Genomic DNA, 16196 nt, shown 5'->3' with positions numbered 1-16196 from the left:
CACTTTCTGGAATTTTCACACTTCAGCCAGGGTGTATTTGGTAATTTCAAAAAGGGCAAGTTATCTGAGGTAAATGACGGAAAAACCCACCAGCCGTGACCGGAAGGTCGCAGCTGCGTTGACCAATAATTCGCATTAGGTCTCTTAAAATTCCAAACGTTGAATGCATAACCTAAGTTAGGGTCCGATACAAGATCATAAGATGAATGTCACATATCCTATTATTTCCTATCTCCCATTATTTTATCGTTTGATCCTGTTCATTATTTGTTCCGATATCTTAGAATTTTTGTTTAGTTTGTATTTTTCAATTTTTTTTTCTTGTCGTGGAAAATTCCCACGAAAGACGAAGTTAGGATGTGTGAGGTGAAATAGAACTCCTACTAGATTTTGTCGTCTTCATTTTTCAATAACTTTTGGGATGTTGGTGTGGCATCCACACCATGTGCTCATCATAGTGACTCTTGGAGCTCTGACTCTTCCACCGGGGTGAATTCGATTGTTTGAACTTTGACAGGCGGCTGAAGTAAATAACGAAAACCCTGGTCTCGAAGTGTAGGAGACTGACCTACAATGGTCACAGCCAGGTGATGCTAAGGTTGACCAATAATTTATTGGAAGTGATGTATGGAATGATATATACATATATCAATAATTATTGGGGTGTGACTTGTGATCCTCCCAGCCGCCATCAGCAGTTCAATTTTTTGTTCGGAATGGAAAGAATCTGCCCCAAAGGCACCTCTGCTTTCATTTGAATGCCATTAAAAAATTGCATGCAAGGTTGTAACGATGGACCCTTTCATTTGAATATAAAACCCAAACCTCCCAAGGACTACACCACAGCTTCAGCTTCAGCTTCTGCCTTCTTTTTTATCTGTTCACCCTGTTCGGTGTTTGGTGTCACTTGATTTTGAGGCCTAAGAAGATGGAGGGAAGAAGGGTTGTTGGTTGGGCTGCTAGGGATGCTTCTGGGCTTCTCTCTCCTTATTCATTCACTCTCAGGTTTCACTCTGTCCTTCTGTCTCTCGGCTGCTCTCTTCACTACTGGCTGATCTTTGAATGTATACATGAACAGAAAAACAGGTCCTGAAGACGTGGTGATCAAGGTGCTCTACTGTGGAATGGACCACACGGATCTTCATCAGATGAGGAACGAAGTACACTCCACTAATTACCCTTTGGTCCCAGGGTCTGCACCTATTTCTTCATCCCTCTCACACATTTTGTTATCTTCCTGCATAAAAAGGATTCAAAAAATTCAAAAGAAAAACCATCGTATTGTATATAGAAGCTTATATTAATTTATTCTCATTTGTTTCTTTGCCGGAACTGAAGGCATGAAGTAGTGGGGGAAGTGGTGGAGTTGGGTTCAGAAGTGAAGAAATACAGAGTTGGGGACATGGTAGGAGTTGGATGCATGGTTGGGTCTTGTGGGAGATGCCTCTCTTGTAATTCCAACATAGAGCAATACTGCAATAACAGAATCTTCACCTACAATGGTATCTACAAAGACGGAAGACCAACTCAAGGAGGGTTCTGTTCTGCCATGATTGTTCATCAAAAGTAAGCAATAAACACAAGCCACAAAAACTAGCCTTACCACCTCCTCTCTGTTTTCACAAGTTACCTAATCAACACAAACAAATGCAGGTTTGTTGTGAGGATTCCAGAAAAGCTTTCACCGGAGCAAGCTGCACCACTGCTGTGTGCTGGGGTGACGGCTTACAGTCCCTTAAGACAGTTCATGGGGTCCGGTAAGGTTCTCAATGCAGGAATTTTGGGTTTGGGGGGAGTTGGTCATCTGGGTGTTAAAATAGCGAAGGCAATGGGGCATCATGTGACTGTGATCAGCTCTTCTGATAAGAAAAGGGAGGAGGCTTTGCAGCACTTGGGAGCGGATGCTTTCCTAGTGAGCTCCAATGCGGCCGAGATGGAAGAAGCTGCAAACAATCTCGACTATATTCTTGACACCGTGCCGGCTTTGCACCCTTTGCAGTCTTATCTTTCACTTCTTAAAGTTGATGGGAAGCTATTCTTGGTTGGAGTATCTCCAAAACCACTGCAATTTGATGCAACCGATTTGATTCTAGGTATGCAATTTCAAGATTATGTTGCAGAACTAAAATATGTGAATCTGCATTATAAGCTACTAACTTGCCTACAAACAATTTGTTGCTATGTAGGGAAGAAGAATATTACTGGAAGTTTCATTGGAAGCATGGAAGAGACTCAAGAAATATTAGACTTCTGGGCTGAGAAGAATTTGACTTCAATGATAGAGATAGTGAAGATGGACTACGTGAACAAGGCATTTGAAAGAATGGAAAGAAGCGATGTCAGGTATCGGTTTGTGGTGGATGTAGCTGGTAGCAACCTTGAATGATTAACCTCATCATCGGCCCCGTCTCTCAGAAAATACAATAAATTTTGATGGGATTCTTCCTATGGCATGTGTGTCCTGCAACCAGAGTTATATTAATGTGTACCATGAGTGGAAATAAGGTTCCAGAAAAATAAAATCCTCATAAATCCAATTATAGACTTTGATTGATTTCCTTTTTGGTGCTTCTGACAAGGTTGAGATCCCCTTCATCCAGGTTGATTCTCATTTCTTATGCCTAGATAAAGAATTCCTCACAGCCACTCTTTTAATCCTTGTATCTAAAAAGATATAAAGCGAGTGGCCCGACATAGTCTGAAGAAGCTGCATTCAACAAAATATCAATCAAGCAGTTCCACTGTGGGTTTTATTCTTACAGCTTTCATGCCTTACAACCATAAAAACGAGAGGAAAAACCAAAAAACAAAAGGACCCTTTCGGAACACATTATTTATTCCACACGCGGTAGTGGTATGCCGTACCACAATCTTCTCATAGGATTCACTGGATCACCCAGCTAGTTGGTTCAAGGCCATAAGCTGAAAACACTTTCTGAGCTAAACAATGATAACTCACCAAACATGTTTCAATATTTTTTTTTCTAATAAAATTATTTCAAGTCCCACAATCATCAAAGAAGTGATCATATCTAGGAGAAAATCAAACAAAAAGGTGTGCTAAGACAAGAAAAGATAGAATAAGATACAAATGGATCCAATTTCCAACAACAAATAAATGGGTTTGAGAAATAGTTAAATGAAAGCAAAAATAAAATTCGAGAAAACGCTCGTATGTTTACATTCATCACATAAAAGACATCAAACAAAGGCCAAGACAAGCATCTTAGGAGTGCCTGAATGATAGTACAGCATATACGTCAACAGAAGGCACTATGGGGTGATGAAGGTAGCTAGCTCATACTGCAAATAAATCAAGCTAAGTAAACTGAATTGCAAAAGGCAAGACCTATTATGGAATCTAAATGCCAGGCAATCCGATATCAATATTCGAATTTAAGCTACAATGTCAACATACATGTTTCAGGAGTCTTATCAATGCACAAAACAGAACATACCATTACTTGTCTAAGGTTACAAGTAAAGCATGTTAGCGACTCCAAATAGCTCTATTCATTGCACAGAAGAAGCTCCAACTGAGTGTCACCAAAAAAAAAAAAGGAAAAAGAAAAAGAAAAGAAAAAAGGAAGAGGAAGAAAAAAAAAAAACTGGCATAAGAACAAAAAGTTGTTCTATCTTTCAAGATTGTTAAAGCAGAATCAGACACTGATAAAATTCATGAAACCATCCCAAGATCTTCACCATATGATCATAAAGCAGATAGTGCCACTGGCTCAGTCAGCCTTTTCCCCTACCACTTCCTTCAGAAGATTTAGAGCCCTCGTAGGCAGAAAGGAAGAAAGTACTCTGGTTTTTCTGCAGAAACCTGCATGACATGAATAAATATTTCATGAAGCATCATATTAATAATGGCATCATGACCCCATATGAAAATGAAATAATTCAATTTTAATTTCAATTTATCTAGCACCTGGAAAGACAATTTTCCTCTAGCCATTCCCAAAGAACAACATGTTACTAATAGGATAGATACAAAAATGAAATGGATTGAGGAAACAATAAGCAACTCATTCAAATGATATAAAAACAAACTGGGATATCTTCATTCTCATGATGAGCAAAAGAGGTCCTAAAAAATATTTCTGCATCAACTTAAGCTGAAGCAAGCCAGATCCCCTCATCAACCTGTATTTATTTAAATTCACTTAAAAACCCATATAGCCGCACAAATAAATAAATAAAATCATTTACAGTTATATCAGAAGTTGTTGAAGTGCTTCGCTACTTGATCTTTCTTGTTCAAACAAGGGAAAAGCTACCAGGAATCTCATGCATGACCAACTTGTAAGTGGCAAAATTGATTGATCAGGTTCAGGAGCAGCTTCAAGGCAGAATGGCTACTGATGACCACTTGGAGGATCCCAAATGGAATAGTAAATATTTACTGTCATTGTTGTTCTTATAACTAATTTTTTTCTGTATGTGTTATTCTCTCTTACTGATTTTTTACTTTTATTAACTTTTAATCAAAATTGGGAATAAAAAATTCATTTTAAATAAAGAATTGAGTTTATACTTGAGAAAGTCAATGAATTTCTGCTGCATGCCAATCAAAGTCTCCTCTTCGATGTTCACGCATGCTAACAACTCAGGCAACTTAACTGCAACCAATGAAAAAATTTAAACAGTAAGCTCTTAAAGTTAGAACAGTACAAGAAAAAAGATCAACAGTCTTTCATTTCTCCTTCTAAACAAAAATTAAGCTGTATAAGTTAACATGGGCAGTGATGATGATCAGCTGAACAGCTTGATATCAAGAAAGAACGATATAAAGTAATATGAAAATTTTGTAATGCAATCAATCAAACCAACAAATTAAGAATTTAATAGAAGACAACAAGCATATTCATAGAACTGCTAAAAAACCTGCTTATGTCATTCTTCATTAAATATTTCATGGAATAAGCCTTCTTAAGACACTGTTACCAAATAAACAAAACTCCATGCAATTAAAACGCTTCAGCACTTCTAGAGAAGCATACCAAAGAGGCGCAGCAGATGCTCTGCGCCATATACAGTTGATGGAGAGAGATCAGGGTGGTAAATTGCTTCTTGAAATTGTTGACGCTCTTTTTTATATAAAAGCATCATTGGCAATGCTCTATCAAAGTAAGATCGAAGCCCATTCAATATTTCTGCAACATAATCAGTCATCCTGTATCCGAGAAAAAAACAACCATTAAAAGGATAAGGGTAAAGGCATCTATCTCTTCAAGAAATATATACAACATGGGAATTTCAATATAGTCTAATTTTCACAAAACATGGTTATGTAGGATTAACTCACAATGACAAAATGTTATAAGACCTGCATCTGATGGATGCTTAAGGATATGAATGCATCTATTAGCATCCACGTGTCTAGAAAGAGAGTGACAACTATGCACGAAATTTTAGATAAAGATAGAACATGCACTTAAGTACATTCTTGCATATATTTGTTTTTCCTTTTTCTTTGACTGGTAGATTCTCATGCTGTGTATTTAAAGCAATCTACAGAAACCATTGCCTTTTTGAGGCCCAGTTAAATATTGCATAACGAATATTCCAAGAATGCAAAACATCTTGTTATTGCCACTCAATTGATAAAAATAAATAACAGAAAAACAACCATAGCCACTCTAAGAATGCAAATAAAATTGATAACCAAACTCAGACCAGAGATCTTTTCCCTATTTTTTTCCTTATTTGTTTCTCCATCTACACCTTTTCTGTATCTATATGGATTATCAATATAGTTCCAATAGCTGGAGGTGTTATTGTGGGTCAATCTATTGCAAAACAGGGTGCTCAACCTATATAAACTCTGAAATGGATAACAAAACCTTACATAAAGTTGAGGAGGAATCTGGTAAGACATATTACCAATCCTTTTGGATGCTCCTGATACCCTCAATCATGTCTTGCAGCAAGAGAACTAGGCTTCACTACAAGTACCAAGCAAGCCATACTTTCCCTATTAGTTTTGAACATCTCAAAGATTCAATCTTGTGTTAGCCTAACAATCAAGGAGTCCAATTTGATTGTCTTAAATCAATTTTACTTTAATTGCACCAACTTCATGCTTTATATTGCATCATGCAGACTCAATGAATTTATAAATGACGTCTTCGAATGTTTTTTCTTCAATCGGCTCTGACATCAGTGTATCCTTCTCTATACTTCAGTATAGATGCACTATCAATGTATCTTACACAAAGCAGATGAGGACACAAGGATTTCTTGTGAACCCTTACTTCATGCACTGCAGTGGCAACCTTATCAGCTGTCCACAGAGCATGAGAGAGCGACACCTTCAAATTGCAAGAGACTTCATGGATAAGGTGAAAATTGTTAGTTTCAAAAGAGAGTAAACCATCCTAACACCAGTAAACTGGTATAAGAGTAAACAGGATGTCAAAAACTTCTAATAAAGGATCAGTCATTCATGTTGAGTATGTTCTATATAAAGAACCTAGTTTCCATAATACAGGGATATAGGGTGTAGATCAGTGGGCCAAAAGTAGGATTAGGGTGAGAATAAGATGATATAGTTTTAATTTAAAAAAGAGGGTTCTCCCAACAAATTTTTAAAAAAATATGTAAATTATTAATATCCATAAATTATTAAATCATTAAGAAAATGAGATAAACATTGTTTAAATTCTTCTTTCTTTGGCAAATAGGCACACACACAAGCCTCTCTCTCTCTCTCTCTCTCTCTCTCTCTCTCTCTCTACAAAATTTCAAATGAAAGAAGAACATTGTTTGCTCAAATTTCTTTCCCTTTGGCAAATAGAACAAACACATACATGCACACAAACCTCACACACACACTGTTATACAATTGGAACTAGAGTCTCACAAGGGATTTAGTGATTCCACAAAATTTCAAATGAAGATAAACATTGTTTTTTCAAATTTCTTTTTTTCTTGGCAAATAAAACACACAGAGACCCCCCTCTTTATCTCACATACACACTCAAACACATCTTTCCCTCTCTAGCTCTTTCTCTGTCACACACAGAAACACAATGCATACAAGATGAATACTGTTTGCTCAAATTTCCTTTTTCTTTGGAAAATAGAACAACCAAGTTAAAAATACAAATAAGGATTGTCTTTCCATATCATGTTATGATGGAATTTTAATTCATTTAAACGAATTTTCATTATTTATTTTGGTTTCTAAGGAAAAGAGATTTCTTTATGGTTCAATGGGTGTGTGCATGTGTGTCTCTACCATGGATCTTAAATTATTTTTACATGTGTGCTGAAAGAAAGAGAGAGGGAGAGGGAGAGAAAGAGATAGAGAGAAAACTAGACAAAACACTATTCCAGCGAAAGGTTAATGCTAAAAATCCAAGAAAAAAACTTTATTTGCTCTAAGGAGCAACCAAAAAAAAATATTTCATTGCTGGAGTGACAGTAACCGATAGTTGTTTCAACTAAAATGAATGACAGAGACAATAGCAATTAAAATTCACAAGCACAAAACAGGAGGAATGACAGACAGCATATTAGCTGCCTTATCAACATCTGCAAATGGGACCAAATCAGAAAACTTACGTGCCATCCTTCTTTATCCTGTACTCAAGATACTTTATCAATATTGCATCGACATTTGGAATGCGCGGAAGTTTAACAAGCTACAATAAAAGAACAATATTGGACGATATCAGTTACATTTAGCACTAACAGGTGATTTAAAATGCATGGATGGAAATGAGACAGCAGAACCAATGATAAATTTTTGGAAAAAAATTTATTTGATTACCAACCAATTATTGTGGAGCACCAACATGAAAAAGCTACCAACTAAACACTCAATCCTAACTTTAGTTTGAAAAGCAGTGATTGTTGAATATTAACATCTCTAAGCTTTCACCAAACAAAGAAACGGTATGAAGAGGATACAGGCTACATATCAACATAAAGGACAAGTCCTAACCTATGGGATGTAGCATAATAATAATCAGATAGAATTCTAGAAACTAATTGATGGAGAATAAAGAAGGATTCTTATTTGTATTTGAATTAGATTTCCTATTGATATTTAAATTAGGGTTTCTATTATCATCAAAATTAACTTTTCTATTTAGTTCCAATTTTTGTAACTTTAATTTAGTACTTCAACTAGGATTGAAATTTTATTTCTTTTAGGACTGGTATTTTATTTTTGATCAGTTTTCTTGAAATGATTATAAATGATGATTATAATAATGCAGGGATTGATTATTATTATAATTTGAGAAATATTAAAAAAATTTACATCTTCTATCAACTCCCCCTCCTTCCTTTCTTATTTCTTATATTCTCTCATCTAATTTTTATTTTTTGTTCTCATCTAGTTTTTCTTCTCTTCTTATCTAAATTCTACTTTTACTACAACTTCCATTCTGTTGTCCTATATCACAAACCACTCAAAATCCTACAGCTTAATAAGATTATAAGAAAACTATGAACAAATGAAGAAACAGAAAGAAAATGATACTGATTGCTGAATGTTATGATTGGGTAACACCAATGAACTGAATTAAAATTACAGGAAATATGTCAAATTGATCGAAACTGGAAAGGTAAGAGTTATCCTCAAAAATAAAAAAGTTGAGTTGTTCAAAAAAGCACATATAGTCTCTGGGGCTCTATAAGGGAATATTGATCATGAACAAAAAAGTTTCCAAGATTGATGAATATTGTAGCTAATCCCAAATGGCTGGGTGGAAAAGCATGTTAGCGTTTAAGTTTTACTTTGACATAATTCCATGGAAACAATCAAATAGTAAAGCCAGGCAGTTACTTTACCATGATTTCTACTTCTGCTCCATTCCAACTAAAACTATTTTTAAGCATCATCAAATCCTGTTTGTGTGCCACACACACACAGATTCTAAACTGGAATATAAGTACCTTATCCTGCTGAGTAACAAAATCCCAATCATCAACAAGTTGCTTCTTTAGTGTCGCTGGAATTGGGATCTTGACAAGCTTTTCTGTTGATGCATTGTCCTTCTAACAAATATAAAACCACACTTAGCGCTTAACTATCAAAATCAACCCTGGTTAACAGCCCTAAAAAAAGCAAAGCAAAATATTGAACAGTTTATGAATGAACTATAAGCAAATGTACAATATCTACATGTGTCAGCATAACCCACCACAACCAAAGAATAATTAAATAACAAATATATAAACCAATTTATTAAACAAAGAAAAATTCAATCTTCAGCAGGGAAATTGTGTGGAAAGAAAATACAAAACTGTAAGAAATATATGCATGAAAATCAGGTGACATGCTCAAACATGGATGAATAGTGCCAGCCACTGTTTGATAAAACCACAAGACTGAGAAGAGGCTCCTTTCAAGCCAAAGCACCACTTTGCAGAAAAACAATTAGAATGCCTCTCAACCCATTCATAACTATTACCAAGAACAAATATTACATGAAGGAAAGGAGGCCTCAAAATGCAAAAATTTAATTTCAAGCAGGTTGAAAATTTGACAAAACTTGTACATTGTGGGTGGATGTCTCGTCCTTCTTGATCTTTTTAATTAATAGAAAAGATCTATTGGTTTCTGATAAAAATAAAAAATAAAAAATTGATAAAACTAAGTCAGAGGCAATAAACCTCATCCCATATGCATAAATTTGCACATCAACACATGGAGGAAATGCTTGTTAAGTTCTCTAATTGAAGACACCAAATATTAAATGAAGCATCAAACATCTGATTAAATATTAGGTAGTTGCATACCATACCATATATCCAAATTAAAGATCTTTATCGTATTGCTCATGTTTATAAGTTAAAAGAGTACGTTATCAAGACCAAGCTTAAGAATTATTCTTGTAACAGATCTTCAATAGAATTGCATCTATTCAGCTACCTCACAAATTTGAAGAACAGTGACGTTATCAAGACTAAGCTTAAGACTTCTGCATGTATTGAATGATGCATTAAACTAAATATCATAAAATTTTGCCCAAAGAATTAAAAATTTGAACCAGTGAAGTTGTTAATTTCCAAAATCACCAGAAAGCACTTTTATATGTAATTATGAGTCAAAGCAGACCTCAATGCCAGAGTCACTTTTTCGCCTCTTCCCTCTAGCCACTGCAATAAATTCCAATATTACAATAAAAGTTAATTTCATAATTTATAAAATATATTTTCTAGAATAAACAGATGAAAGACCATTTTATTAATGGATTTTGCAACCACAAAACTCAGATTCACATATATTTAAACAGAGATTGGATGACAAGGAGGTTCGCTAATGAAAATTGATGTCGCCATAAAATGTAGTGTAAGAAGACATGTGATAGAAGAAAGAAAATAGAAAAGGACAACAAGGAGCATGAGCATGCCTAGATAGAAATATTTTATCAAGCAGTCAACACTTAAAACAATTGATTTACAGAGCTTCAGAAGGTCAAAGGGTGAGGTAGGTGACAAGACTTCCTCTTGCATAAGCATAGCTGTGGCACTGTGCTATGTTAGCCACTGCTTGGTCGATCTGGTTGAAATAATTTTTTAGGGCAAAGAAGCATCAACAGCCAAGACATGGGACAGACTTTGCTTCTCTACTTCTCTTTGGGCGTCTTTAATTGAAGGAGTCTGACAACCTTTTAGTACCGCCTTTTTCAGGATAGGACCATTTTCTCAAGGAACCAAAGAAGAGAAGTTATTACTAACCAGTTGATTCCCCCACTAATATCCAGTATACAGCCGCTATGCCTCAACCAAACAGCTTCCCAGACCACCCAACCCCACCCACACAAAAAAATAACCTTCAATGACACACAAGAACCCACGTAGTGGGAAAAAAACCTCCAGAGAACAAGGCAATAGCACCACGAAATAAAGAAGATACTTTGATGGCTTGCAGTCAGGTTTGTCGCACTTCTCCATGCTAACATATTTCAGGTAAATACAAGCCAGAAAAACTCCCTATCTCATCTAATTCCAATCATAAAATTTCTAATGAAATTCAAATTCCAATGACCATGCCCCCTCTTACCCCAATAAGTAAGTTATGCACACTTTCTTGTTACCAACTAACACATAAAGAGATGGAAAGCAAATCCTTGGACTCAAACTCCCTCTCACCACCCATTAAGACAGAACCTAATCCTTTGTCCATCCTGCACAAAAGGAAATAGGACCCTGAAATGTATCCTAACCTTTTCTAATTGTACACTCACCCAAGACCACCCTTATCTCCTAAAACCATTTCTTCATTCATCTTTACAAATATCCTCAACCATTTTCTATGGATGCAACCTACAATAATAATTTGTATAACATTAAGATTCCAATTTGTATTAAGTTTCGTATTGCTAGACGATTTCCCATTGCTTAGGATTTCTATTTCTGTTCTAGTTTTTAGTACTTTTAGACATGTTACAGTTTAGAAAAATTCCTATTTCTCTCTTTTTTTTTTCTTCTTTTTCTTTAAGCAATCAATTTCCCTATTAAGTTTAGGATTAATTAAGAGGTTTATAAATGGTTTATAACCAGTATGTGGAGAATATGATTTACTTTCGAAATACAGATTTTCATTTTAGCAACAACAATTTGCCTTATTGTTCTCTTTCTTCTCAATCATTCTCCTACTTTCTTGTTTGAGTTTTTATTGCGACGGTGATTGATCATCTAACCTTGGAGCATTAGGCTTGAAATCAAAGCTTAGGTTGAAGCTTTTGTCAGCTCAAACTTGCCTCCACAACAACAATTGAGAGGTAGACATCATTAAGTGCTTACTACACATAAACCCTTATCCCAACAATCTCAAGAAAAAGTCAAGCTCTTGCAAAGATAAGTTGCAATGTGGACCTAGCAATTGGCTCAACACACTATCAACAAGCTGATCAATGACACTTCTTGCCGTTAATTTCTGAAAAACAAATGATGTCTCCAATATAGGGCTACTTTCAGAAACCCAGTCATCTTCCGTAAAACCAAACATCCAATGAATAGACAAATTGACTTTGTGAAGCTAATTTTAAAGTCAAGTTTCTTGAATTTTATGAGAGTCTCAAGGCCCAAGATTTTGTCAATTGGCTTAATACTATAGAGCACATACTTTAGCAGCATGAAATACCCAAAAATAAGGTCCTCAAATCTGCAGCCATTCAATAGAAAGGAAGAATGTCGGCATGGTGGGAGCAATTACACATCACAAGAATGTAAAAGAAAGCCTGAAATTGTGGAGAGGGAAAAGATGACAATAAAAAAATAATAAATTTTTTAACCATTAATTATGTCAAAAAAAAAATATTTTTGCCTTTAATTATGTTAAAAAATTATACTAATATTTGCATAATTTTAAGGCAAAGAAGCCAAAGTGTTGAATACTACATTGAAAAATTTTGTCAATTAATAAAGCATAGGATTCTATTACAGAGTGAAAAGCAATTAGTGGTGCAGTATTTTAGTGATTTGATGCCTAGTATACAAGATATTTTGAACTTTTATATATATATATAGGTAAAACAAAAGTGCATGTATATAAAAGGAAACACCAACAAAGCCTAGCCTCCCAAGGTACACAAGAAGTATACAATGGTCGCCTAAAGGCTCAACCAAAAGAATAGAGGGGCTACAAAAAACAACACCAGCCCTTGATAAGACCCCAAACAATCAACAAAGTTGATTAAAGACAAGGAAGCATCGCCAATAACCGTCTTAGTCAAAGCTCAAGGATTACAAAAAAAAAAAAAGGTTTTAGCCTTTGGTTGGAAAACTCCTCGTTTTCAATCACTCTTGAGTTTATTTCCTTCCCACTTGTCCAAAAAACACATAAGGGAACTGTTCTCCACACCTTTTTCACATTTTTTACCCATGAAAGAGTTACGACAACCTAAGAGGGTCTCTCTAACAAAAAAAAGAAAGCACTCATGAGTCACAACACACCTAAAAGGGTAAACGACAATTGCCATAGCACCCTTGTCTTTGTACAATGAGCAATGATGTGGTCAATGGATTCTTCCTTGTTTTGACAAAGGAAACATTTGTTTGCTATAGACTAACCTCTCCTTTGAACCTAAACCAAAGTTAAAACCTTTCCTCACATATCATCCCAAGCAAAGAAACCCCCCTTTGGTAGTACTAAGGAGTTCTAAATAATGCCCATAGTCCACCGAGAAAGGGACTGGACTTCTCGACTCTAAAACAAAATAGAGGGCTTTGATTGAAAAACCTACCGCTCTTTTACTTTGTCTCAATCACCCTATCTTCCTTATCCCTTGTAATCTTAAAAGGAACCACTCCACATTTTCCACCTCTCAATAGTTGAAAGGCCTAGAGAAGCAAGGAGTTTAACCACCCCCTTCAATTGATGGATTCCAAACATTAACCACCCACGCTTTTCTAAAACAATCATGGCAAATAAAGTAACAAAGTTAGCACACAATGGTTCATCTCCATATCATTTGTCTTTCCAAAACCTCATCTTCCACCCATTACTCACTAAAAACGAAATTCTACTGCTTAAAAGATCTCAATCCTTCCTAATGACTTTCCATAACCCAACTTCATACTCATCTCTCACTTCACGAGAACACTATCCCCTTTCTTCCTCTCCATATTTCTCACTTATAACTTGCTTCCAAAAAGCCCCCTTTTCATTAGGAAAACACCAACTTCATACCCATCTCTCACTTAACGAAAGTGTCACCCCCCTTCTTATTCATACTTCCCACTTATAACTTGCTTCCAAAGGGTCCTCCTTTCATCAGCAAAACACTAACTCCATATCCATCTCTCACTTAACAAGAGCGTCATTCCCCTTCTTCTTCTTCATACTTCCCACCTATAACTTGCTTCTAATGAGCCCCCCTTTCATCAACAAAATACTAACTCTATTTGTAAAAAAGAGCCTTGTTGAGCACTAAGAGACGTCTAACACTCAGGCACCGATAGACACCAAATGAACTTCTTTCAAAAGCATCATAGGAAGATCAACATCAATATTAAAAACCTTATAAGAAAGAGAAAAAAATATGATTATTATTTTAAAAAGGACGATGCCATTGAGATGTGACACCATTAGGTCATTTCTTTTGCCTTGAATATGCAAACAATCTCTATGATTTGCATCAATATCATCACACTTAACAGTTATTGTTAAGACAAAGCCCTTAAAAGCATATAACATGATGTGAAAATTTTGGATTTATTATTTATTTAATATGATTCCAGTTTCACTTTTATCTATCATATTCCATGCATTACACTACTAAGCATTTGGCTTAACATCTTTTGCATTGTGCATAACTTGGATGCATTAGGAATTGCACAAAAAATCTAAGTCATAAGTTCCTTACAAATAGATAATTTGTTCATAGTCAGTTCATGGGCTTAGGGAATCCATTTGAAGTTGTAGTGCATCACCTTCTAATTGGAGGGATGACTGGTCTAGGTCATCGAGATGAGTTTCCTATGGTGAGTGTGCTAATGTGTACGGTTACATATTAAATAGGACCAACGGTGAATTATGATGTAAGGTTATTGGGTGGTCATAACTTCATCAAACTGTAATACTATATGGTCTTTCAACCTTAAGAGAATTTTGAGTTTATGCTAATGTTAGTAGTGTCTTTGACCTACAGGTGAGACACTCAAGTGGTCACATATTCCTTATGGATCGAGTCATTGTTGATGGAAGTCGATAGCATAGGTATTTTTAATAAAAACACCATGATATCTCATGGAGTTTGAGATAATCTGTCCCCTTGAGTGATCCTCAGGAAGTACGTTCAAGTAAACTATGGTCATAATAGTTCCTTAAGTGAATTTTGACATATGCTCTTTGCAAGTTAGGAAATGTCAGTTGATCACATAGAAAGGTCTATAATAGATACAAGCACTTATGTCTCATTGTAATTACATGGTACTAGAATTCAGTTAGTTCTCTATAATGGGATGTTGAATCAATTTCAAAATTGGATTTTAAAGGAGCCAATATTGTCTTATAGGTTCCAGTGGTTCTTGCTTGAGCTCATATTCCTTTATGGCTGATTTTTTAGGGTTGGATTGGTTCTTTGTTCACTTATATACATAAAGGCATTCCAATAAATACGCAAAGTTGTACAGGTGTTAGTAAACAATCTCTTTGGACTAAGCTAATTGATTGATTGGAGTCCATTTGGACTAATTAATCAATTAGGGTCTTTCTAAGGCTATATTAAGTGACCTAAGCTCAAGTCACTTAAGACTATGGGAAGCCTATAAATACCCCTTTAAGGTTTAGGGCTCCATTTTCTTCCATTCCTTTTTCTCCCATTCATTCTAGAGAGAGAAAACCATAACCTCCACATTCATGAGATCTCCACATCTTTGTGCCAAGATTTAAGGAAAAGTCATCAAGCAGAAGACTTAGGGTGTACAAGATCTTCTATAATTTCTTTTCTACTCTTCACAAGGCCAGAGAATGAAGTAATCTGGATTCCCTACAAGTGTATCCATAGGATAAACACTATCAGTTGAAACAATAGGAATGGAAATACAAAAAAGAGTTAAAGATTCTTTTTCACTATAGATCTGCCCTTGAAAATGAGTCATTTGAGCACATAACACAAACATCAGGTTTGCGTGTGTGTGTGTGTGCGTGTGTGTGGGGAGGGGGAGAGGGAAGTTGTTTTTTTTTTTAATAAAAGAATAGCCTAACACACATTTTGAAGCTTTATGTGCAAGTTTGTGGCGATTAGAACAAGGAATATGAACAAAATGGAGACACCTAAACACTTGATAAAAGGAAATAAATGATGATCTTGACATCAGAAAACACGAAAGCCTAAAATTGTGAAAGGGTTTTATGAGACTCTCCCAAGAGCTGAAATAGAAGACATAAAAAACAAGAACGAACAATATCTAGGAGATAATGAAATATGGCAAAAAGTTCTAAATATGGTATTAAGTACATAAATGAATGTCCTTCCAAATAACAATAGGAAGATCAACATCGGCATCAAAACTTTAGACAAAGAATACAATGATTTTTAGCTAAAGAAGGATAAGGCTCTTAAGGTGTGACATAATTAGATCCTTCCTTTCACCTTGAATACACTGGTAATTCTCTATCATTCCTATCAATATCATTACTTTTGAAAAGTATAACTCTAGTACGATAAGCATTGCTAGCTAAAACAATACAAATAGAAACATGGAAAGATGAAATTAAAGATTCCTTG

The 16196-nt window shown here is 35.4% G+C and overlaps 2 protein-coding genes across 10 annotated transcripts in view; one reads left to right on the top strand and one right to left on the bottom strand.

Annotated features, from left to right (window-relative positions):
• On the top strand, positions 1–2558 carry LOC100247381 (cinnamyl alcohol dehydrogenase 1). Its single transcript, XM_002283320.4, has 5 exons — positions 1–1005; positions 1079–1192; positions 1339–1566; positions 1654–2093; positions 2187–2558. The coding sequence occupies exons 1-5, from the start codon at positions 929–931 to the stop codon at positions 2384–2386; spliced, it is 1059 nt and encodes a 352-aa protein (XP_002283356.1). The 5' UTR covers positions 1–928; the 3' UTR covers positions 2387–2558.
• An 808-nt stretch (positions 2559–3366) lies between these two features.
• LOC100242251 (protein MRG1) overlaps positions 3367–16196 on the bottom strand; it is a 35113-nt gene continuing 22283 nt past the window's right edge. For 3 of the 9 annotated variants that reach the window (XM_010654464.3, XM_019221059.2, XM_010654465.3), the window contains 6 exons: positions 10076–10116; positions 8911–9009; positions 7570–7649; positions 5004–5176; positions 4538–4622; positions 3367–3826 (listed from right to left, as the gene is read on the bottom strand). In XM_010654464.3, coding sequence (XP_010652766.1) covers positions 3739–3826; positions 4538–4622; positions 5004–5176; positions 7570–7649; positions 8911–9009; positions 10076–10116 — 566 coding nt within the window. In that variant the 3' untranslated portion in view covers positions 3367–3738. Of the gene's footprint in view, positions 3827–4537; positions 4623–5003; positions 5177–7569; positions 7650–8910; positions 9013–10075; positions 10117–16196 lie in introns of all 9 variants that reach the window. The other 6 variants (XM_010654462.3, XM_019221058.2, XM_002283582.5 and 3 more) reach the window with 3 other exon arrangements.

The sequence above is a fragment of the Vitis vinifera genome, chromosome 7, assembly GCF_030704535.1.
Source record: "Vitis vinifera cultivar Pinot Noir 40024 chromosome 7, ASM3070453v1".
Lineage (NCBI taxonomy): Eukaryota > Viridiplantae > Streptophyta > Magnoliopsida > Vitales > Vitaceae > Vitis > Vitis vinifera.
The sequence above is the reverse complement of the archived record's forward strand: the minus strand, read 5'-3'. Positions and strand labels throughout refer to the sequence as shown.

Excerpts from the sequence above, each read along its gene's own strand:
- LOC100247381 (XM_002283320.4), top strand. The coding sequence starts at position 929 with ATGGAGGGAAGAAGGGTTGTTGGTTGGGCTGCTAGGGATGCTTCTGGG. Across the intron at positions 1,006-1,078 it reads CCTTATTCATTCACTCTCAG|AAAAACAGGTCCTGAAGACG; the intron begins GTTTCACTCTGT and ends ATACATGAACAG. Across the intron at positions 1,567-1,653 it reads GCCATGATTGTTCATCAAAA|GTTTGTTGTGAGGATTCCAG; the intron begins GTAAGCAATAAA and ends AAACAAATGCAG.